General features: G+C 37.2%; 1 protein-coding gene across 4 annotated transcripts in view; it reads left to right on the top strand.

Annotated features, from left to right (window-relative positions):
- CYRIB (CYFIP related Rac1 interactor B) overlaps positions 1-22,714 on the top strand; it is a 94,454-nt gene extending 71,740 nt beyond the window's left edge. For 2 of the 4 annotated variants that reach the window (XM_057368626.1, XM_057368609.1), the window contains exons 4-13: positions 6,546-6,628; positions 12,368-12,489; positions 14,164-14,269; positions 15,272-15,408; positions 16,024-16,101; positions 16,189-16,305; positions 17,426-17,505; positions 18,597-18,723; positions 19,704-19,774; positions 22,085-22,714. In XM_057368626.1, coding sequence (XP_057224609.1) covers positions 6,556-6,628; positions 12,368-12,489; positions 14,164-14,269; positions 15,272-15,408; positions 16,024-16,101; positions 16,189-16,305; positions 17,426-17,505; positions 18,597-18,723; positions 19,704-19,774; positions 22,085-22,148 — 975 coding nt within the window. In that variant the 5' untranslated portion in view covers positions 6,546-6,555 and the 3' untranslated portion in view covers positions 22,149-22,714. Of the gene's footprint in view, positions 1-5,470; positions 5,554-6,545; positions 6,629-12,367; positions 12,490-14,163; positions 14,270-15,271; positions 15,409-16,023; positions 16,102-16,188; positions 16,306-17,425; positions 17,506-18,596; positions 18,724-19,703; positions 19,775-22,084 lie in introns of those variants that run through there. The other 2 variants (XM_057368636.1, XM_057368618.1) reach the window with 2 other exon arrangements.
- Positions 22,715-23,076: the final 362 nt, after the last annotated feature.

The raw sequence follows: 23,076 nt of genomic DNA, 5'->3' as shown, positions 1-23,076 counted from the left end.
CCCCCCCCGCCCCCCCTCGTTTATGGCTAGATACTGTTCAATAAGCCTTGAAACAATTGCCAGGCTGACAGGATTATCCTTCTAGAAAAACAGTATATGGAGACATTCAGTGAATGTTTTATGTAGAGACACTGTGTTATAATGCTGTAGTATCCCACTATCATGCTAGCATTCTAATGATATCAATTTTTTTATTTATTATTTTGCCAGAGTATCTCTGAATTGGAGGTTTATGTCATAGTTATGAAAACTCAAAACTGAAATCCCAAGAACAAAATGTTCGTTGTTCTGTTACATGTGCATTACATGTACTGTTGTGCTTTTGTGCTTAACTTCATATGTGAGATTTTCAGGAGTACAGTTTTCATACTGCGGATTTTAGTATTAGGAATGGTTTACACATTTCCAAAAGGTGAGCTGATGTTTTCCTCAAGCAGATTTTCTTCAGGGATCACAAACGATTTTTAAAGTCTATTTATTTAACTGGGTTTTTTAAACTAGTTTGAGAGCATACTGTTCTTGTAATAGAAAAAAAAAAACCCAATACTATATATATTTATATATATTTATTTTAAAAAATCACTTATAAACATTTTGGTAGTATTCTACCTGTAATACGAGTAAGTTCTCCAGCTCTCACCAATTACAAGCAACATCCTTGTTAATGCACAGTTTTTCTTTCAGGTGTGAGAGGGGAAATTCCTTTGGTGCTCAGATGAATTTACTTGCATTGTGTATTTYTATTACATTTCCCCTGGGCTCGGCCTGGGGAGGTGGGGGGCACTGAAATGTGTCAGGGATGTTTTCCACAGGAAGGGCATGCGTGCAAGACTTGTTTTGAAAATATGCCTTTGCTTTCCGCTTGTCTGATCATGACTCTACACGCAGCATCATACAACCCCATAAGGCTGTAATGGGCCAAATCATCCTAATCCAATGTGGCATTCCGTATGTCTTCCACTGCAAGTAGGTCAAGTTTAAGCCATGTTCCTGGTTTCTGCTCCTATTTCCCATAACCTGCTCCACGTGGCTCGAGTATTGTGCTATAGTACAGAGCATGCCAGCAGGGATTCTGAGCAGCCTCACAGGGATAGTCAGTTTTTGGACAGGAGCTAGTGTTTTTGTTCTGCTCTGATCTCGTGATGTTGGATTTGTGGCAGGAGAAAACTTCAGTGGTCTAAATGTGTGCTTTTACTGAGTCTTAGGCTGTTAGTTTACCTAATGAGTTGCCTCTGGACACTGCGCTATAAAATTTTAAAATCAGTAATACCCTTGAGTGGGAAATTGGTTTGCAGATTTTTGAAGTGTACTGTATTCTGAGAATACAAAATAAAATTGGACAGAGGTTGATGGTCTGTGGAAAAACAAATAGTGACCTAAAGCGTACTTCAGGCTGGAGGTGTGAATATTTTGATGTTAGAGATTACAATATGCAGAACTCTTCTTGATRATGATTACAGCATCAGTGTGCATTTTGTTCCAGTTGTGCTGGAAGAGTTGTGGKTGCAGAGGTGTGTTAGCACTCACAGAAGTCACCTCCAGTCAGTGCTGTGAATCAGCTGTTTGGATCCAAAACAAAGCCCAGCTGCAGGACACTAAAATCAGCAGTAGTGCTTGCTGATGGCTTTGGTCTTCATACAGGCTTAAGTCTTTGTTGAATTGGGGCTGATTGATGTGGCAGCATGCTCAGGAAGGGTGCAGTTGGTGCTGGAAGTTGTCCCTGACTAGACAATGGTAGSTCAGTGTCAGGGCTACCTAACTGGAACCATATTTCATTTTCTAAACCAATAATTTTACTTACTTCAGATGAAGCTGTGGACTTGCAAGGAAATTGGAAAGGGCTTGGTAAATTAATACTGGCTGGGCATGCCACTATGTGGCTAATTACCAAGGTAAGGCTTCATAGAACTACCAAAATCTTCATGCTGGTGATGCTTTTACAGATCATCAAAGAGCAGAAGAGGTCACTGAAGGTGAATGTAATGGTTGGGTTTGTAGACTGCTTCTCATGCTATGTGCAAATTGTCATCATCTTTAGTATTAGAGCCAGTAATGGTTCTTCTTTTATGTGTTCTTGGCCCAGGAAAATGATGGGCTCTCCTGAACAAAATAAGAATCTCTAGTGAATCTTTTTCTTATCTGTCAGGAGCCTGATGCATCTTTGAGCTAGGGTGCTTTACTCTACATTAGTCCAAGTATTCTGMTGACACAGCAGCCTCTCAGAAAGGTCAGATTTCCTTTTCTGCTCTGTAGTGTTCCATCTGAGTACAACAGGTCAGCTCTGCCTGCTGCTCATTATCTGAAGGAAGATAATGTACAGAAGTGTAGGGCCATGTAACCTTAGCTGTGGCATGTTGGCCTGCAGCTGCTTTCATGAATCTGGGAGGTTCCATAGGTGGCAYCTTGGTCTTGTTTCTAAAAGGTTATTTCAGAGCTCAAGAAGGGAGTSCTTAATTTTGCCCCAAAAGTTTATTCTGACTTGTTGTCTCTTGTGTTCATTACCTTGAATGCTAAGCCGAGAGAAAGTGTCCTCCCAAAAAAAGCTAGAGAAATCTCGTCTTCTCAATATTTGTCTCTTGGTAGTTTAAAGTCCTTTTGGATTACAGCTTGGAGAAATTGTTGGTTTTGCAGTTCTTAAAACACATCAGGTCTTCCAGTTTTAAGAAATGCTTGAGATCCTTGAGTAAATGTTACAGCACATCTTAATTCAAGTTTCAGAAGTATCAAGTTTGTCCAGTTTTGGCTAGATTTCCATGCACTCTATAAAAACGGAATATACAGTGAATGTTTTGCTGCAAGGAAAGCAAATGTGATTGTATATCTTGTGTGGAAAACTCTAAAGTTTATCAAGATTTTTACAGTACAATGAACACATGAGGGGAGAGGTTTTTTAGGAACTTCATTATGAACAAATGTTCAAGCTGGTTTGTGTTCATGTAAATTGAAATACATTCCTAAAGCCCACCTTGTCATCTTGCTGCTGTCGTAGTTAATGTCCCTTCTTTGCTCAGGGAGGCTCTTCACTGAGCTGCTTGATACCACATTGACTGTTCCATTGTAATGCCAAAACTTCTTTTRTGCTTCTCTATTTGTTAAACTTAACTCCCAGGAAAGAAACTATATATTCTTCCTGGCAAACTTTCCTGAGGGATGAAGATATTTGTATTGCAAAACCAAGTCCCCGACTCCCTACTCGTATTAGGAGGTGGTAAGGTGATCAGTGAAACAATCTGTTCTGCAGTGCCAACATGCTCTTCTGTGAACTTAGGTTCAAAATATTTCAACCCTATAAGCATGCCCCTACTCTGATTTTCAGTTAAGTAGTGTTATCTAATATTTAAACCACATGCATGAGCCTCAAAACTCTTAGGAGACTGGTTAGTATCAAAACAAAGGCAAAACCTCCACAGAGGCATTTTTTGAGATCTGGAAAGTATTTTGGTGGAGGAGGGGATGGTGCAGCTGAAGGACATCGGTAATTGCAGGTACAGGAGTTCTCTTTAGGCCATTAGCACTATTCACTGCAGTGGGTTTGCTGCTTGTTTGTTAATATTGGAATTGAAATACATAATACCCTGTTCTGAGATTGTGGTTTGGTTTTTAAATCTGAACCTGTAGACTGGATCACCATTATGCAGCTCCTACCTTTGGCTTTTCATTGCCCGTACTGAAAATATTTGTTTAAGGATGCCTCTGTCTGCTCCCCAACAAGAAGAATATTCATAATCTGGAAAACTCTTAAATACAATGCAGTTTATTCAGTCCTGTGTTACAGAACACACTTGAGGGATATGGAAAAGTAATTTCTCTGCTTTCTGCTGTTTTATGTTTACACAGCATTGGTGCACATGCAGCATTAAAATAATTTGCTGAGCTGTGGGATAGAAGGTCCTGGAAAACTGCCTCTTTGAAGTAGCACGTTTTAATGGTTTAATTTTTAGGAAGAGTCACCTGGACACTCATTTAAAAACTTCTTGAATTAATGGGTGTTTCTCACAGGCTCAGAAATCGGACCTGAATTTCCAGGAAATAAGTTCATTATTAGGAAGCAAGTCTTGCATTTCCTTGAGTTTCAAGRAGAAGGTTGAACATGTGAAAAAGCCAGCATATACCTCCTGATGAAGTGCTGTGTGCAGAATCCCCTGTGATCAACTGGGTTACACTCAAAGTCACTGGTAGAAATCTAGATTCTTAATAGTCATTTGGTCATTTTGTAGAAGCTGTTGGAGTAAAGACTTGGATTATTTTCAGCAATTTGGGATTAATTGCCCTTCTTCCCGAGCTTTGTTTGATTGCTGATTKTGAAATCTTGAGGATCCTGAAAGATAAATTGTGTGCTGTTCTTGGTTTGATCAAGAAATCTGTCAACACGGGTTCTGAAAATTTATTTTGCCGGACAATTTGGTTCACATTGCTTCAGTTTCCTTGACTCCTAATAAAGTAATGATTCATAGTGTCAAGGTACCTCACTCCAGGTAAACATGAGACTTCAGTAAAAGTAAAAATCAGAAAAAAAAAAGGACAATGTAGTTTTTGGTTGAAAATTGAATATTTGATATCTTGTGCTTGAATCCAAGCATCAGATGGTTAATGGCTTATTCTTAAATAATTTGAGATGAGATTTTGGGGTGGTTTCTTGTCTTTCAGCAGCAGTCCAGTGAGCTCTTGGCATTTCAGAGCAATGGTTCTTGGGTGTATTTTCAGCCTTTGTAAAGCATGGGAAGGTTCATGAAAAGACTGCCTTGTTATGAAATGCAGTTTTCATACTCGTACTGATGTATTGATTTCTGAAACTTGTGGTAACATTTGAAACTGTTTCAGTATTTTATCTGATTTCAAGTAATCTAACAGCTRTTTAATTTTTCTTTCACTTTTCATTTCTTTTAGCTGGGATGTGAGAGCAAACATAAGAAGAACTGTTGCAACTTGATTTTTCTCCTGGTTTTGGAAAAACCTAATTTGTGTTTAACTTGTAACTGTGATTTAATGGGAAAACTGTTCATTGGCCACAGATGACTACTACTAAGAGGCTTTCTGAAATCTGTTTTGGATTCAGAGAGGTAGTAAAAAAAGTGTTATGGTGACACCAGTTCCATTTGAGGTTGCTTTTGTCCTAAACAATAATGGRTTTGTTTGGCACTGAGTGCTGCAGTTACACAAAACAAGTGCTCAGTCATCATAGGTCACATGTTCTTTATATGTATTAAACAAAGATGAAAAARAGCCAATAATTCAGATTTTTTTTTTTGTCAAAGCTTTTAACTTTTCCATTTTTTTCAACGATCACTGCTCTCTAAGAAAAAGGGACATGGAAATGCACTGTACAGTGCACRTGTTCTACTTCCCACCAGAAGCTGACGAATCCAGAGTGCAAAACGCAATGGGAGCCCTACTCCAGTGAGACCCAGGCGTGTACTTAAAACAGGAAATGGTTATTGGAACTAAATTATTTTGCCATTTTTATTTTTAGGTTTGCTGGCATGGGTAATCTCATTAAGGTGCTAACCAGGGACATAGACCACAATGCAGCACATTTTTTCTTGGATTTTGAAAGTAAGTCTCTCAGCCCTTCACAAGCTGGTGCGTTTCAAATGGTAACAGTAGGGTTGCTTATACCTGCTGCAGTGAAGGCTAGGGGACTCAATTGCAAAGTTGGAATTTGAAAGAGTTGCATGTGTTTTTTCTGTTCCTCTTTTTTTTTTTAATGTTTTTGTTTTTTTCCTCTAGTAGTAGCCAAGCCACCATCATGCTGCTGTGTAAATTTTGTTTCCATGTGCTTAGTCATTTGGGTCTCTGTGGTCAGTGATGTCCATCCATCTGCCTGCAAATCAAGTAATCATGAATTGAAAAATTCTGTCAGTATGCCATAGTAATCTGTGCTGAGCAGTTGTTCACTGTAATCCTCTTGTACACGAGTGAGTGCTGAATCATTCCTGATCCTGCTTTGGTCATTCATCGTGCAGTTAATGTGTGTTTTTTTACATCCAAAAATGCAAAATGAAACTGTCTGAGTTTCACACATATTTTAGGCACCTTGTATAAAAGATCTGTGGCAAACATCTGTTAGCATTTTCTGCACACTGAAATGATGTGTCTTGATGTGGTTTTCTGTGATGGCCTTCTGACACAATTATAAGGGCTGACAAAATTAAAGCTCTTTCTTTCTGTTGTCCCATCAGGTTAAAATCTAGCATGGCTAATGCTTTCAAATCTGGTACTTGGCCCTCAAGGCAGTACTCCTGCTCAGGACACTGGTGCTAGGGTGTACTGGGACAGAATAGTCACTGGTTGGATTCTGTCCCTTTCCCAAAGGGGCAGCTGTGAGGATGTTGGTGACACGGTCACTTCTTACAGGAAAGCTGCATTTCTGGGGTCACCAGCTGTGCATCCTCAAGGTGGGGATCTCCCTTCACCCAGCCTGAAGGACGGGTCCGTACCTGATGGAACTCTCTGGTCTTCTTTTCCCACTGCTTCAATCAACTATATTTGGGCTGTTCTTACTTATAAAAAGAAAATTTTCTTTTCTCTCATTCTTGTCTTGGCAGGTACCTTAACATGGGGAACCTTCTAAAAGTTTTGACATGCACAGACCTTGAGCAGGGGCCAAATTTTTTCCTTGATTTTGAAAGTGAGAAGATGATTTTATATATCTATTACTCTTTGCCTGCAGTAGACTGCATTTGTCATGTACTAAATGTATGTTTTCATTTTGCCATCCTTCTAACTGCTTTGCATGCTGAGCTATGGATAATTGTTCAGTGAGCTTTGGTAGAAAGTAATAACCTGTTCTAAAATATCCTTAGGTCCTAAAATGTAAARTGTTTATTTCAGAAAGGGCTTTCAAATTACATTTGACTGTTGAAACCGATGGAGTTTTTGTTTTTTAAACTGAAATTCTGCTTACTTTTAATAAAAAAAGTTAAAAATAGTTGTAATTATTTGAAGATTTAGTGAAATTGCRTGGGGATACATGCTCCTTAAAGGAAGGACTGAAAATGAAACCCGATTCTTGTCACTTCTGTTCACTTAATATTGGGAGTGACTTAATACATCCAGTAACTTAATAATACTGCATAAACAGATTGGCTCATAACAGCTATTCATAGCTCCAGCATCATCACTTTAAAGGTGTATATGTGAACCTTACTGGATCTGGCACTGAAATTTAACCTCATGCCTTCTTAAAAGGGGGCTCAGTGTGTGTAGAGATGAAATTGATTTTGAAATGAAGGATATGTAGCTTCTCTGATCAATGCCAAGTGTTCTAGAAGGTTCACATATTCAGCAGTATTTCTGCTTTTGGATTTTATTGCATGATACAGTATAGCCTAAGAATGGCAGGTAAGTGTTGCTGGCTTCTGCTGTGCATGTTTAATTACTTTGTTTTGGCACGTGCTTTACCCAGCTGTACATCAGCTAGCATAAAATAAGAAAATTAATGTTCAAGTACACTTTGACCGTGTAATAGAATACAATGGAATAGCATAATAAAAAAATGATGAAGGATTATTATATGGATAGTTTGAGGTGCATTATATAATCTTTTCTTTCCCTGAATTGTTTTTCAGTTGTTTGATGAAACATTAGTATTTGTGTATATTAGTTATAATATGAAGACAAATGCTTGAAGAAATATGGTTTTGCTTCAATTACATTTAAAATTACACCTTCTCTAAACCCTTACCCTGTAGTGTTTTTATCACTTGTCTCTTCTGAATGTGTTATTATTGGAAGAGGCTAGCCATACAAATTTTTCATAAAGGGAAGATTATAAAAGGCTGTGTTCAAAAATCAGAAAACAAAATTTGTCTGAGACTAAATCTTGCATATCATCAGAATAGGTAAAATTTAGTGAAATCGGAGAGCTCACGTGTGAGACTGTTGGAGTGGTGAAGCTCCAGCTTAATCTGCAAATATCGAAAATTTAATTGGAATAAATGGAATGCAAGTTAGCTGGATAGAAGAGCTATAGTTCTAGAATGAATTGCAATAAAAATTGTTGGTTTTTTTTCTTTTTAAATACRGATTCTTTAGCTATCAGTTGTGTTTTAAAATGCATGTTTTGAGCATGAACAGGATTTGGCATGAGAGTAAGCAGGTTGCTGACATGAAATGCTTACATAKGCAGTCAAATTAAGTGACTTATATTATGGCTGAATTGTTAGACTGTTCTTTGTTCATTTTGGACCCTGTTCTGCATTTGTTTCTGCTGCTATACTGTGTATCCATGCTTCTTTCTCCTCTGTTTCAGATAGCTTGCCTTGACAGGATCTTGGCTTTGACACAGCCAAGATCTTTCTTCAAGACTTGGCACTTAATCTTGTGATACTTAATGTTGTGGTTTTGTGTGGAAGGACAAGTAAGCTCTGTATTAAAAACAAATTTGCCAGTTCTGTGTTATGCCTGGCCCAATAATAGGCAGTTTGAAGTCTTTTGTTCCTAGATCCATGTATGTCTTTAGAGTGAGCAGGCCCCAACAGTCCTTGCWTAGTACCATAAAGAGCTAAAAACTAATGTTCAAAAAGCTTTGTAGTGCTAGAAACTTCAAATTTAGAAAGGTTTTAGACTGGTTTCCAACCATTATTTTTCCCCTAGATAGTGTTTTTGGTGCTAGATGCCAGTGATTGGTGTGACCATCAGAATCCATTCAGAAAAATTATATGATGAGCTGTTGTCTTTTCCTTGCTTCAACACTGGTTAAGATTATTCTTCTTTGGTATCTACCTTACCTATTTGAAATGAATCGTTGTGTTGAGCATTCTTCTAAAGTCTGTGCAGCTCATTAGAACATGAACAAAGTGCACAGGGCAATATTGTTTACATAAAACAGCCACCTCAAATGTGGGAAACTTACAGCTCAACTTTTACATTGGTGTCATTATTGTCACAGTTGCAAATCCTTTCAAATTTAATTACTTGAATAGTAGCTAAAATACAGTGTACTTAGAGATGGTGATCTCAAGCTAGTGCTGACAGTATTCTGCATTATCTCCAAAGAACTTGGCCAGGTTTCAGAGGAGCCACAGAGACAGCATTCTCCATAGTAATGCCAACCAAGATGAATAAATTATTTCATCTCCAGCAGTYTGGCTTTTTCTCCCTTGTTTGTGAGTTTTGTCCCAGACAGTTTCAGATGACTTGATGTGTTCTTCCCTGGGAAAAATCTCAGTTTAAATAGTTTGCTGTTCAGTGTAAACTTTTAACCCCAAATTTCTCTCCCTACTAGTTTTGTAGGCTAGCCAAATATTGTTTTAATAGTCACTAAATGTGTGTGTTCCCTGCATGCAATATGTTGTCTCAYTTTTGTAGTATTTAGTTCACATGGCAGCATTTGTATATTGTTTCAAGTCTCCTCTTCTGTCTCTAATACATTAYTGTGTGAGCATTCTGAACTCTAAATGTATATTGCATCTAGTGCAGTTACATTCTGATTAGAATTATTTTGAAGATTAACTCCCCATTTGGTTGCAACACTTCGATCTTCCTTTTCCTCACTATTGGATTAAAAATAGTAGAGTTGCCCTGAATAACCAGGCAACAGTGTCAAAAATCAGAACACCTCAGTGAGCTGTGCTGTGCTTGCTGGGTTTGTTCTTTCTATGAAAGGTATTGCTGATAAAGGCCCAGCCTTGTTCTAACAAGCAGGAGCTTAAATGGACAGGATAAAAGGGAAATCCATGAACTTGTGTATCTCTTTCATTTTCCTGTTTGGATGCCAGCATTCCTGGCTGCTTTWTCTTAGTTGTCAAGAGCAACTCCAGAAGTGCAGCTCCCTTTCCTTCACTGTGCTCTCCACATTGAGGAAAAGGAGTTCCACAATTAATAATTCTCAAGTCCTGTAGCTTGAGTCCTCAGGTACATATTTAGGAATGCTATTCCCATAATACGGGAATGCTGCCTCCATCTATTCAAGAAGATAACAGTGCTTAGGAAGAGGATTCTCCCTCTTTCTTCCCTGTGATGGGGTTTTCAGAATACAGTGCCCTGACTGGGAAGCAAATAAACCARTTGTTCTGGGTCAGCCAGCATTAGACCCTGAAGATTTTTTTATATCATGCCTTTTAACCCTATCCTAGTACCATCTTAATGTTTTGTGAACAGACTATAAAATAATTTTAAGTTTGCTTTTTAAATCTGAGCTCTGTTTTAGGGATAGCAGAGGAAATGAGTTGGGACAAATCAGRTTTACAGATTTCTTTTACTGGAGAGGACTAGGTTGACCAGAAATGAAATATATGCCAAAAGAAATAACTCAGTACCTACTTGGTTCTAAAACAGACTGCTATTTAGAAGTTTGTAATAATCCAAACAAACAAGCAAACAAAAAACCCCCACTATCCCAACAAATTAAGTATCAACCATTGGTTTACGTTTCCTGGAACATTTTAGAGAAATGATTACATCCTGTGCTGAGAGGTGATGATGGTGTTGATTTGCCTGGCCAGCTGTCCAGTAAAGAACACTAAATTTGTATCTGGAAGATGATTTTCTTTTTTAAATATGGAGGGTCATAGTAGTACAGCTGTACTGATTGTTGGTGGGTTTTGAAATGAGAAGCAGGAGTTCTTGTGGCTTCTTCTGCTCTGCCCCTCCCAACATTGAAAATGAACTCTCCTTACTGCATAAGGTAAAGAAAAAAATGGCATGAAAAATTAAATAGGCAGGAGATGTTMTCAGTGTGAGATGATCCAAGTGACAAGTCTTGATTGCATTATTTAACAACACAATCTGGAATGCTACAGAGCTTCACGTTTTAGTCTCTGTTTCACTATAGCATTTCATGTTCGTGCATGAACTGCTGCCAGTCAACTGTTGCTTCCCTGTCTGCTCTTTTCCCTCATTTTTTGTCTTCATTTCTTACAGCAGTCTTCAGCAGCTTTCAAAATTATGTGACCTTTGTGGTGATCTGAAAAGCACTGGCCACTTTTACTYGATGCCTAATCAATGTGGTGCTCTTTCATTTATTTATTTTCAAAGGAGTGACCAGGTTTTTTTTAACCTGTGCTAATTCTTGATGTATCTCAAAATATGAGTTAAACTGTTGCAAGGTCTATATATAGGCATATTTGCTAGTAATGCCCATTCTTTATGCATTAAGCCATAACAATAAGAAGTATGCAMAATTTACAGCAAAATCCAGATAGGCAATGCATGTGAAATTTATTTTCTCCTAATATAAACTTTGTTTTCTCTTTTGTTTTTCTAGTGTGTAACTTTAGAATACTGTGGGASTTTTATTTCAAATGTAAAGATGTACCTAACTTCCATGGGAAGTTGTGCATATGGATCATGGAAAAAGCATTTCTAAAAATACATTTTCCAGACTCTTCAAACTGCACAAAGTCATGAGGATATATTGTCCTTAGATGGCTTTTGTTTGTCCCTATAAAAAAGAATCTATTGTTAATACCCTGATGTTTGGCATTGGAAATAGTGGATTAAATACAATTATATTTATTCCAAAGCATATTTTGCCCATGTTAACAGAGAATTGAGTTTTTTTAAAAAGAGCTTCAGTAACAATTATTTTTTTAATATGATTCTAAAAGGAACCAACCTTACAGGTTCCATCAGAATTTTAAAAGAAAAAATTACTATGTTTTGGGTAAACCACGTTTGAGATACTTGTACTAGGTGTTTTTAAAAGTTGATTCATCTCAAAACTTACTTCTTACAGAATCACATTTTTTTTAAGTGTGCTTGTAGCTTTTTGAAATTATGATCCCATATACTTTAGGGAAGTCCTTAGCTAATTATAGAAAAAATGGGAGACAGGTTAAATATTTCAAGATAGGGTACAAAAAAAAGCCTTACACGAGCTCACACTAGATCTTTTTGTTCTCAGCTCTGATTGCAATGAGTGCAATAAAGAATATGTTTAGAGAATTAGATACATTTAGAAGTAAAAGATACAGCTCCTTCTCAACCAGTWAAAGACGAGGCAGAAAAGTTGGAAAATAATCTGATGCAGTATTTCTAGATAACAGACATGGACACCTCCTGTGTTGTCTGCAGTGATGTGTCTTTTGAGTGTTTACCTATGTTTCTTCCTGTGAGCCTCTACTTCACCCCAAGCTGACATTATATGATGGTCATAAAGACAACTCATCAGGATTTCCTCTCCTAAATCAGCTTTCAAAAAGATATAATCCAGATGAATTTTTGGGATGGTAAATGAAGAGACTACTAAAATRAATATAATTATTCTCTTGGAGTTCCTTATACATTGTAGTAGCTCTTCAAAGAATGAAAATTCTTGATGAGTTCCTGCATGAAGAATTTGTCCCATAGGTGAAGGTGTGCCTATTGAATTCCGTGTTGTTGTTAAAAATAAATATATATACATTTAATATGTTCTGCTGTTTAGATGCCCAACCTACAGAATCTGAAAAGGAAATTTATAATCAGGTGAATGTAGTGTTAAAGGATGCAGAAGGAATACTGGAAGACTTGCAGTCATATAGAGGAGCTGGCCATGAAATACGAGAGGTGAGCTAGAGYATTACAATTGTGCACAGCCTGTGGTTGTTCATTGTCTGATCCTAAYCAAATATTGCTGGGGTTTAACTTTGCTTGCAGGAGCTGTTTTGGCAGAGCATGTTTTCTATTAAAATCACTGTCTTGGATTTCTGCTCTGGAATGTTTCTTTTTAACAGCAAAACAGATGTTGCTTGTTTCAGTCATATTAATCCACATATGTAACAGCAAATGATGCTTCTCAGAGTTTGTAGGGAATTGTTTCTATTGAKTTTTCTTTGTATTTCCACATAAGCTTTTCTAGAGTTAATAGTGAATTTGGAAAGAGCTTGGTGTGACTGCAGTGCAATGCTCTTGTGTGGTAACTGGAGAAGCCTGGTGTGGTATTCCCAATGCAAAAGGCATCTCATTTTCAATCCCTTTTAATTAGATTTTTTTTTTTTACTAAAGTAGATGTTTGGAATAGAAGCAAAGTACAGAATGTCACTGCATTTTTTCTTTAAGCAAGGGTGGGATAAATATTCTCCCGACCCCCTTTTTTTCTTCCTCACATGCAGCAATGGGGTCTGCTTTGCTCCTGAGGAAGGAGTTACTGTGACATACCCTTAAGAAATACCATTAGATAGGAGGATCTCTGCTCACTCCAGATGAGTTGGAGATACTCAGAGCTGTTCAGCTTTGAGAGTTTTTCTCTCAATGGAATTCTACCTCTCCATAGGGTAGGTTTAAGGGTAGCTGTGTCACTTAAAAACCCTTAGGAGGGGAGGTAGCTTACTTGTTCTTCAAGGAAAGAGCATGTACAGGGACAGGCTGTAGGATCAGGGAGGAATGTGTGTCTGCAGATCTCATGGAGAAAGGAGAGCTACTTCTCTGAGAGGAGGTACACACGGCAGGAAGGAAACTTTCTAGGACCAGAGAGGAGTGTGCTGCATGTCACAGGGTTGATTGAAACACTTTTTGGAATCAAGGGCTTCACAGTGAAAATGCTGCAGGACAATAATGAGTTTTTTATTTCTGTTTTCTTAGTGTATTTTTAGGTGCTAAGTAGTCAAGATTCTGTTTTAAAAAGCTGGAGAGGTGGAATTTAAGGTATTATGTTCTGTGAAGTTTACTGCAAAGGCAAAGTCTGTACATATATCCCTCAAAGCTGTGATCTACACTATGTCCTGGTGGTGCTTTATGTTGTTGATTATGCTCTTAAATGTTCTTACTGTARTATATAGCCTGAATTCCACAGCAATTTTTTGTCTTTGCAAATTTGGGAATTTATAGTTACCAATATGAGAATGAGGCTGTGATCACTAATTTTTTTTTTTTTCTTGAAAAAACCACAGTAAAATTGTTAATTTTAATTAATTAGGTCTGGTTATGTAAATTTTCTTATCTGAGTAAYTTGATTTTTAACCATTTCTTTATACTCTCTCCAAGTTGTTTTCCTGTTCAGGTTACTTGCTTTCAACACAGTTATTTAGACCTTTTTGGAACAGACATGGGTTAGTACATGCTTGTCTCTCAACTGAAAACTTCTTAGTAGGTAGAGTTTTTAATTATTAGCTCTTCAAACAATTGTCCTGCATAGGTGTTTTGGGTTTTTGTGTTTTGTTGTTTGTTTGGGTTTTTTTGTCAGCAGTGCATTAGTTATTCCTAATCTAAGCATAATTTCCTCCTCTCTTTGTCTCATTGAAGGCAATACAGCATCCAAATGATGAGAAGCTACAAGAGAAGGCWTGGGGTGCAGTTGTTCCACTAGTAGGCAAACTAAAGAAATTCTATGAATTTTCTCAAAGACTAGGTAAGTRGAAAGGTGTTAACTAGGGGGTTTTKGTMTTCTTTRATTGTATATTTGATCACATCTAGGTCAACTCCTTAGTGTAAGAAAGCTCATATTGTATACATTCCTTCCATACACTGGATTGGATGACAAACTTGCTTCAGTGGATACCTGAGAAGAGAGAGAGAATGGGAGCATACTTACTACTCTTTCTCCACTCCTTTAGTAACTCTGGAAAGCAGTAACCAGCTGATCGACTGAAAATTAGTAGTTTAAATAATCAGCAATTAATTCTGTCAGTGTTTCTGATACCAAGAGTTCTTAAAAGAGACTGTATTATTCCTCCCTAAACACACAAATAATTTCATCTGTGGAAATGCCTGTTCTTGGTTCATACAAATGCAATACTTGAGATGGTGCTTCATGCCTCCTGTGAAGCCAACCTCACTGATGTGKCTAAGCTGACAGAACCTATTAGATTTGTTTTTTCACCAGCTTTCTGTTGTTTCCTCACTTTTAATCAAAATTATAACATGTCTTGTAAAAAATGTGTTCCAAACATGGGAAGGTTTTGCGTGCAAGTTCTGCTTTGTTAAATAGGTGAGGTATTTTTCTCAAGAAGATGAACAGGAARTTGGATTACAACTTTATCTTAAATAAGACATGACTTCTGCTTATGGTTACATGCCTCTTGAATTCTGTGCTCTCTTGAAGGCAGAAGTCTACTAACACAGGTCATTGAAACGTGTTTTACACAAATGTTGCAGACTAAGCTTGAGTAAAACCTTTCAAGAAATTTTTTTGTGGTTGTCAGTGCTGATGAGACATGGTCTGTAGAGCAGTTTGTAAGTAAATATGACAGCAGTGACACATAGGCATTTCATCAAGCCCCTTTGTTAATAATCACTGTGTGTTTTGGCAGATGTAGATTTTAAGTCTGACATGCAGAATATCAGCCATATTGATATTGAATATTGAAGCAAATGCAGCGGTAATTTGCAAAATGCTCTGGTGTCATTGCAGAGGCAGGACTGCGAGGCCTGCTGGGAGCCCTGACCAGCACTCCGTATTCCCCAACACAACACCTGGAGCGAGAGCAGGCTCTTGCTAAGCAATTTGCAGAAATTCTTCACTTTACACTCCGATTTGATGAACTCAAGGTAAAGAGTTTGTTGTCAGAAAGGCTAGAAAAGAAGCCATGTCTGTTTACTGGAGCAATCCTGGTTGTGTTCTGTTCTGGAGTAGAATGTGCAGTGGATATTCAAATATCCAATATGCTTGGCTTGCTCTCGTGACCTGGAGTTAGATTAAACTGGAAAGCAGATGAACTATCGTATTAGCTTTAGGCACTTGTTATATTTCAGTTCATATTAATCACATTTCTTCACTCAAATTTGGCCTATCTCTTGGGATAAGATTTTTACTTTGTGCACTCCCACAGTCCAGCTATTTGTTTGCTTATGTGCAAAGAACTAAGCTGAAATGACAATTAATTTGTTGGTCTGATCTTTGGAGTCAAATTAGCAAAGCAATTTTTTTCAATCTACTAATTTCCAACTTCTATTTAGAAGACTGCTCCTTTTCTCATTCCTGTTAGAGCTTGTTCTGAATATGAGAAACCAGAAAGCTTTATGGTGTGCTTACCAGTCCCCAGCAGGGGAACTTTTTGCTTCAGGAAGTTAAATATTTTCTTGTTGGGTGTATTATATTTTATGAAAACTTGTYCTTATTTTTCTTGAATTTGTCACAACTCTTTTGCTTCCATATCTACATAGATGACAAATCCTGCTATACAGAATGACTTCAGCTACTACAGAAGAACTCTGAGCCGTATGAGGATTAACAATGTCCCAGTAGGTAACCCTTGAATAAGATGAAGTGTAGTCTTCTGCTACCACCTTTCTTCTACRGAACAACTAAACCCTTTCTTCTGTTTTTAGGCAGAGGGAGAAAATGAAGTAAATAATGAGTTGGCAAACAGAATGTCTTTATTTTATGCTGAAGCGACGCCAATGTTGAAAACCTTAAGTGATGCCACAACAAAGTTTGTGTCAGAGGTAAGAATATGAATTTATGGCTTAGATAATGTGCTTCAGAGCACTGCAGGACCAGGTATAATGTACAACTTCCACCAGGCCTAATCTGGTGTCTAGAAATAAAACTCRAGGTTTGGAGGCTCATGAAATGTAATGTGACTTTCCCAGATGCTGTAGTTAGGGACTCCAGCCAGGCACTTTTTGGCTAATCCAAAAGTTAATGGATTTTATCAGATCAGTAGTGATAGCTTTCCCCAGAGGCGGAAGTAGGACAGGTGAGTATTTTGTCTGCACTGTGGTGGTGGTTTAGAGCAGAAATTTCAGAAAATTGGAAGAGCAAATAGCTTCATTCTCTGTGCTTGAAATAGGGAATGGAATTGAAATGTGGCTTCCTTGTCTCCTTCCCAAGACTCTTTTGCTATACTGTGTAAAGTCAAGTGCGCTACACTGTTGCAAAAGGGAGAAGGAACCTGAACTGGAAAAGTATTTCAATGTTTTGGCAAATCCCTGTTTATCCTTGACTATCTAAATAAATACTAGTGGTACTAAAAATCCAGTCCTACAACTGTTGTGCTCGCCCTCTGGTAACTGTGATAAGTTTTGGCTTACATGCAAAGAATGGGCACTATTTCTTAGTAAAAAGTAATTGTACATTACATGATTAATGCAAAGTTGCGTTTGTCTTTTAATGGTTTTTTTTTTCCTGAATTCTACTGTATGCTTTAAATGCCTTTACAAAGTTGTCCTCTTATTTACATTTCTTTGTGATGTTTATCTGCAACAATTTTAAGTTTTACTGTTACAGCAGATGAATATATTTGGCTACAGTAATTTTTCTCTTTGAAGGAGCAGGTTAGATAATTCCTTCAAAACTTTCCAAAAGTCAGTCATGTCAAGAGAGTAGTTATTTGACTACAAACAAGCAGGCAAAACCTATGTAGTAGCCTTTGCTCTGTAAATTGCTAATCTGTATGGTAACATTTAAGGAAAAAAGAACAAGAACACCTGACTTACCATAGTTGTGTTGATGTTTGTAATTGCTCCACGTTGCCATGAGGGCAGATAACTGATTTAATTCAGGTTTTGTAGCATAATATTTCACAGTAATTAAGTTGTGGAAACTGTACATCTTTTTTTGCAGAATAAAAATTTACCGATCGAGAATACAACAGATTGCTTAAGCACCATGGCCAGTGTGTGCAGGGTCATGCTGGAAACCCCGTGAGTACAAACAGTGCTTGGGCTGGCTATGAGTCTATTTCAGACCTGACTTGTGATGCATGAGGTGAAAGAAATATAATTGGGGCAATTAGGAMCTGTGGTGTTTTCTTTTTGCTAGCATAGTTGTTTACCTTGACATGAAACCACCTTGTCTCATTTTGCCAGCCATGCAAATCGTGTGGTCTACTTTTCTGAACATATTAATATTTAAAAATAGAATTGCTATGGAAGCCAGACAACCTTTTGGCACTCTTTATAAATGGTTTTCTCATGTATAATTCAGAGAAATAGACTATTTGAGCATGATTGCCTAGGGCCTCCTGAAAGAGGGGCTTTGGGCAATGCAGTGGATGGTGTGTCCTTGTGGGCTGGCCCGGATGATGGCTCTAACAAAATGACAGTGCTCCTCTCAGGGGAATTAAGAGACAACTTCTAGGCATAAAGGCAGTCAGTTGTCTGCTGCACATTTGAGAGGCACTGGGAGTTTGACCAAAGTCAGACTAAACTTTGGTTGCTGGTTTTTTTTTGGTTTTTTTTTAATATGTTTCTTCTGTGTACTAAATAGTTTTCTGTTGGTAAAATTACTTAAGCATGAGCTATGTCTTTTTAAATAAGTTTCTGTCCAAATACCACAGGACATTTGTTTTGGAGCACATTAATAGCTCCATCTTATCCTTCTTAGGAATGGACTGTTCAATTTAAGAAAGTGGTTAAATGTTCATTAGCCYGCCTTTTAGTTTTTTCTTCCTAAGTCAGAAGTTTGGGTGTTAGAAGGTGACAGGGAAAAGTGTAGGAAGCACTGGAAATGAAGTTAGTATGTATTGTTTTAAATGGTGTAGCACCAGGATCCTATTTTAGGTGTGAGAATTTTTATTAATCTTCAGGTAACTTTCTAAGCAGTCATCTGAATTTTGGCAGGTTATTGAAAGGAATTAAGAAAACTCAAAAGTTTGGGATTGGTGRATTTGGTTGRGTTGGTTTGTTTGTTTTGTCTCTGAGGACTTAGAATTTTTCTCTCTAATCTTATTTTGAGTGTTACTATGTACTGTCATCTTGTTTCATAGATAATAACCTGTGTTTTTGAATTGCAGTGAATATAGAAGCAGGTTTACAAATGAGGAAACAGTATCATTCTGTCTGAGGGTAATGGTGGGTGTCATCATACTCTATGACCACGTGCATCCAGTGGGCGCTTTTGCCAAAACTTCAAAAATTGATGTAAGTTTACTGTTGCTAAATAATCTGAGTATTTAAATTTTATGGAGGCTCCTTTTCTGTCTTCCAGGTTCTAGTAGCAGATGTATACRTTGGGTTGGTGCTAAACAGGTAGCTGTGAGCAAAAATATATATTTAAGTAGTGAGAAATAGAAGCTAGGCCTTCAGACATGTCAGTGGTCATTGTCAGGTCATGAAAAATCTGTTTTTATGGAATGCAGGTAGTGTCTAGAAATCCTTGTAAGCAGGGGTTGTGTTAAGGGATCCAGATTAGAACTGAAAGTAACAGCAGCACCTGGCTTGTTCCTCACTGACTGATAAATAGCTCAGTTCACCATCCACCTCTCCAAGTTTTTAACTTTCTGTTGTTCTTTATGGAATACATGCTGTTACTGTGTGTGATTTTGTGGTTATTTCAAAGGGAGTATTATCCCATTGTATTAATTACAGTTGGTCATTATTTCACTGGCTGAATGCAATGGATTTAAGATGAACATGTATTTTTGCTCACAGTTCCATTTATTTTTAAGGTTGATAAAGCAGAGCTGGACATGAAAGTTGCATTGTCTGAAGTTGTCATAGAATGGTTTGGGTTGGAAGAGACCTTAAAGATCCTGACCCAGTTGCAGGACCTTGCACTTGGACTTGTGCTTCATGAGGTTCCCAGGTCTCACATCTCCAGCCTGTCCAGGTCCCTCTGGTTGCCATCCCTCCCCTCCAGAGTGTCAGCCCCACCACRCACTTGGTGTCATCAGCAAAGTTGCTGAGGGTGACTTTGATGCAGCTTTTTAAGTAGCTAAGCCAGTCTGTCATAAGAAAATGTAATACTGAAATCTTAACTCCTTTCTGTTATCCAGAAAATGTCTTTATACTCCTGMTATTTTTAAATACTTATTTTTTCTCTTTGACAAGTGAAATATAAAAGGTTCCTGTAAACCCAGAAGGTATTAGCATGGAAAAAACTGTATTTTTTTAACTTCTAGATGAAAGGATGCATCAAAGTTCTTAAAGACCAGCCTCCTAACAGTGTAGAAGGCCTTCTAAATGCTCTCAGGTACTCCTTTTTGTTTCTTGGGTTTTTTTGATGTGAATTTTCATGAATTGTCCAGGGCACTTTCTTTACAGCAAAGTATTCAGTGACTGTTCAGGGRAAGGTGAATGTGATTATTGCAGGCTTTTCCTCCAATGTGTCTGGAGACAAGGATTTATGAAGAAGCTTCTGTATTTTAACAGAGTGGTGAACCTAAAGTTGTTCATTCTAAGATAACTTTTTGCATGCATTGCCTGCCTATAGGTTAAAAATAAGTCAGTATGGCATGGTAAGTAAATAGAAATTGTTTCTTTTCAGAAAAGAACTTCAGGCATGGGTCTATATGGTTTGCTGTAAAATAGATGAGAAAAGAATTTACTACATTAATTGGAGAAGTGAAGAAAAAATTAATAATTCAGTATATTAAAAAAACCTGCTAACTTGGGTCTTAAAGCTGTATCTGTAGTCAGTAAAGTGTTCATTGTGTGGGTGTCCAGCATGGGAGGAGTGGGAAAAAGTGCCAAAATGTGATAGGCAGATGAAGTCTTCGTTTTTGTCCTTACTTGGAAAAATATCACTACTTTGGTAACAGATAACTCCAACTGGATGTTGTTACTCATGCACTTGTATGGAATGTGGAAGCTTTAGTTTGTTGTGCCTGAAAATGTGCWGTTGTGTTTTATTTTTTCCTTATCTGTAGTGAAGCTGCTTTAATTTCATTTGCCCTGTTTTTATTTTTTTRTGTTATGATGTGGTAAGGAGTGAAATAATGTGGTATTGTACATGGGTTCTTTTGCAAAGTTGTTTCAGATTATTGGTTAAAATAAAAAAAAAATAGCCATGCCTAATTTGAAACTTCATAATTATTTCTATGCAAAAATCATGTTMATTTTCTGAACTTCATGAACATGATCAGTCATTGATCATGTTCATGGTGATGAGTAAAAACACAGCCTTCCACAGGGAAAATGCTTCACTATAATTTATTTTCTGACCAGTTTATTGTGATTGCAGCTATAATGACCAGTCTTTACTAGTGGCCCATTTTTTCCCCATTATTGTTGACACTGTCAAAGTAAATGGAAGGTGTAGTTCAGGTTCTCACTGCACTGAGCAGTGACATTAACTTTTGTTTAATTACACAACCACAATTAACTTTATGTAAATCCAGTCCATGCTCTCAAGCTGTTCTTCCCCTGCACCAACCCCTTCCATTCATGGATGCTGTACAGTCCTGCTTTTGTACTTTTGATTACTCATCTGGGYAGGATATTTAATCTCTTCTAAACATTTGGAATGGTTTAGAAGAGATGCAGAGGTGAGCTGCTCTGTGCTTGTGTGACAAAACAGRTTCAAGATGTTGTTGTGACAAATTAAGTCCAAATCTAAGTCTTTGATTCTGGAGGAGTGAGAAGTTCTTGCATTCTCCCAAGTGATCATGTGTTTCAAAAACAAATGGAAGGTGGTATGGATTTTGGAGGGACATCATCTGTTTGTAATTTCAAATTCCTCTGAATATTGTAATCATGTTCAGCTTTATCACATGGGCAGAATACCAAGTGTAACAAGTTTTCAGGATTTCAGAAAACCTTAGGCTGCTTGTTTGTTGATAGTATAATTACCAAAATGTGCTGATATCTACAATGTTACTTACTTCSAAACTAAAAAGTCATTATATATTTATCAAGTGAACAAGTAAAACAGTACTGCAGTTGTGGATAACAGTGAAAGTGCTAATTGAACATGTTAAATTTAAATTACAAAATAAGTTTCATTTGCTTTTAGATTAATTAGGAAGGAAGATCAGGGAAATTAATCATACRAGGTTGCCTGTATTGAGCACATACAGCACTCCCTTTTAAAAACAGAGATAACTATGTTTTTTATAGTGATTTAAAAGCCTGTTATTGTCCTAGAGAATTTTGAAAGGGGAAGGGACTAAAATAAGCACGTGTGCTTCTCTGTAGTTTTAKCAGCACAGTCACTTAACTAACCAGGAAATTAAGCTGAAAAGTGATTAAATCTATTGTTGTTCAGGGATCACAGGAAGGTTTAGTAAGTAGAAGTTTTGAAGAAGAGTTTCTCAAACAGTTTGATTTGAAGATGCTTCCTGTGGGCAGAGCCCTCAKAGTTAATCTGATGAATAATTACCCATCACAGAATATCTCATTTGTCTTTTTGGTAACCAWGGAGTGGATGATGATCCATGGCCGAGGGTTTTGCTCTGGTCCAGTGAGGTTGAGCCATAAACAGCCATAAACAAAGAAATTAYACATTTGTTGAGCTGAAGTACAATAGCATCTATGCTCATCTTGACTTTATTTCTGTGTTTAGGTACACAACAAAGCATTTGAATGATGAGACTACCTCCAAGCAAATTAAATCCATGTTGCAATAACAATTACCTGGAATTCGCACCTGCTGTAGACAGTATTCTGCAATGACTGAGATGCACAGATTTTTTTTTTTAGTGATTGCAACTACTATCTYGTTCCTTCTTGCTTTTTATTTTCTCTCTTCCTGTTTACCCTTTTTTTTAATCACTTTCTTGTACCTAAGTAAGCTCAGACTTCTTTTCTGTGCCAAATCAATGAAAATTATCAATTCTGGAAAGTATTTCTACTTTTCAGAATAGCCATCCTAAGTGGCAGCTAATTATGCGTTGCATTTGGATTTCTCTGTACTGGGGAAAGATTTGTGACTTGAACTAAATATTTTTAAACTTGTGGTTTTTTTCTTTTTTTGAAAAACTAATATTTAATATTGCTTCTTCTGCATGGCAAGACTGCCTATTTCTGCTATTTAAAAATCCCTTGATGACTTCATTTTCTATTGCAGCTTATTTTCATGTGCAACCATGAGGAAACTAAAAGCAGATTTGTTTAAATTAACTGTGTTTGTACAAAATGGTACCCAACACAAAAGTTTTTTTAAATGAGTAAAAACTGTTTTGTTTAAAAGTTACGTTTGCATTTTGACTCATTTTTGTAAGGATGTATGTTGTATGTTTAACCTTTAATAACTAACGTTAAACTGTGGTGTGTGCGTAGCAAAATTACGTATGCATGTTCATGTCAAATGATTGGCTGTGGATAAGATAATAAAATCAGCTTTCATTTTTCTAAGTGTGGTTTGATTTACCAGTATTTTGAGTGAGATGTCTTCGTGCTCTTTGGATTTTTACAAAAAAATAAATTTATAAATTTTATATAGTGAAAACTCTGCTGTTTCATTACCAGTACCCAGTTGCCAAATCCACTGATGTAAGCRTAGTGTATTTTAGGGTTCTTGCTCTCCACTCTGTGCTGCTTCTCTGTGCCCAGAAT

Source organism: Malurus melanocephalus, unplaced genomic scaffold (genome assembly GCF_030028575.1).
Source record: "Malurus melanocephalus ecotype Western Australia unplaced genomic scaffold, MMel_1.1 scaffold_3, whole genome shotgun sequence".
Taxonomy (NCBI): domain Eukaryota; kingdom Metazoa; phylum Chordata; class Aves; order Passeriformes; family Maluridae; genus Malurus; species Malurus melanocephalus.
The sequence above is the reverse complement of the archived record's forward strand: the minus strand, read 5'-3'. Positions and strand labels throughout refer to the sequence as shown.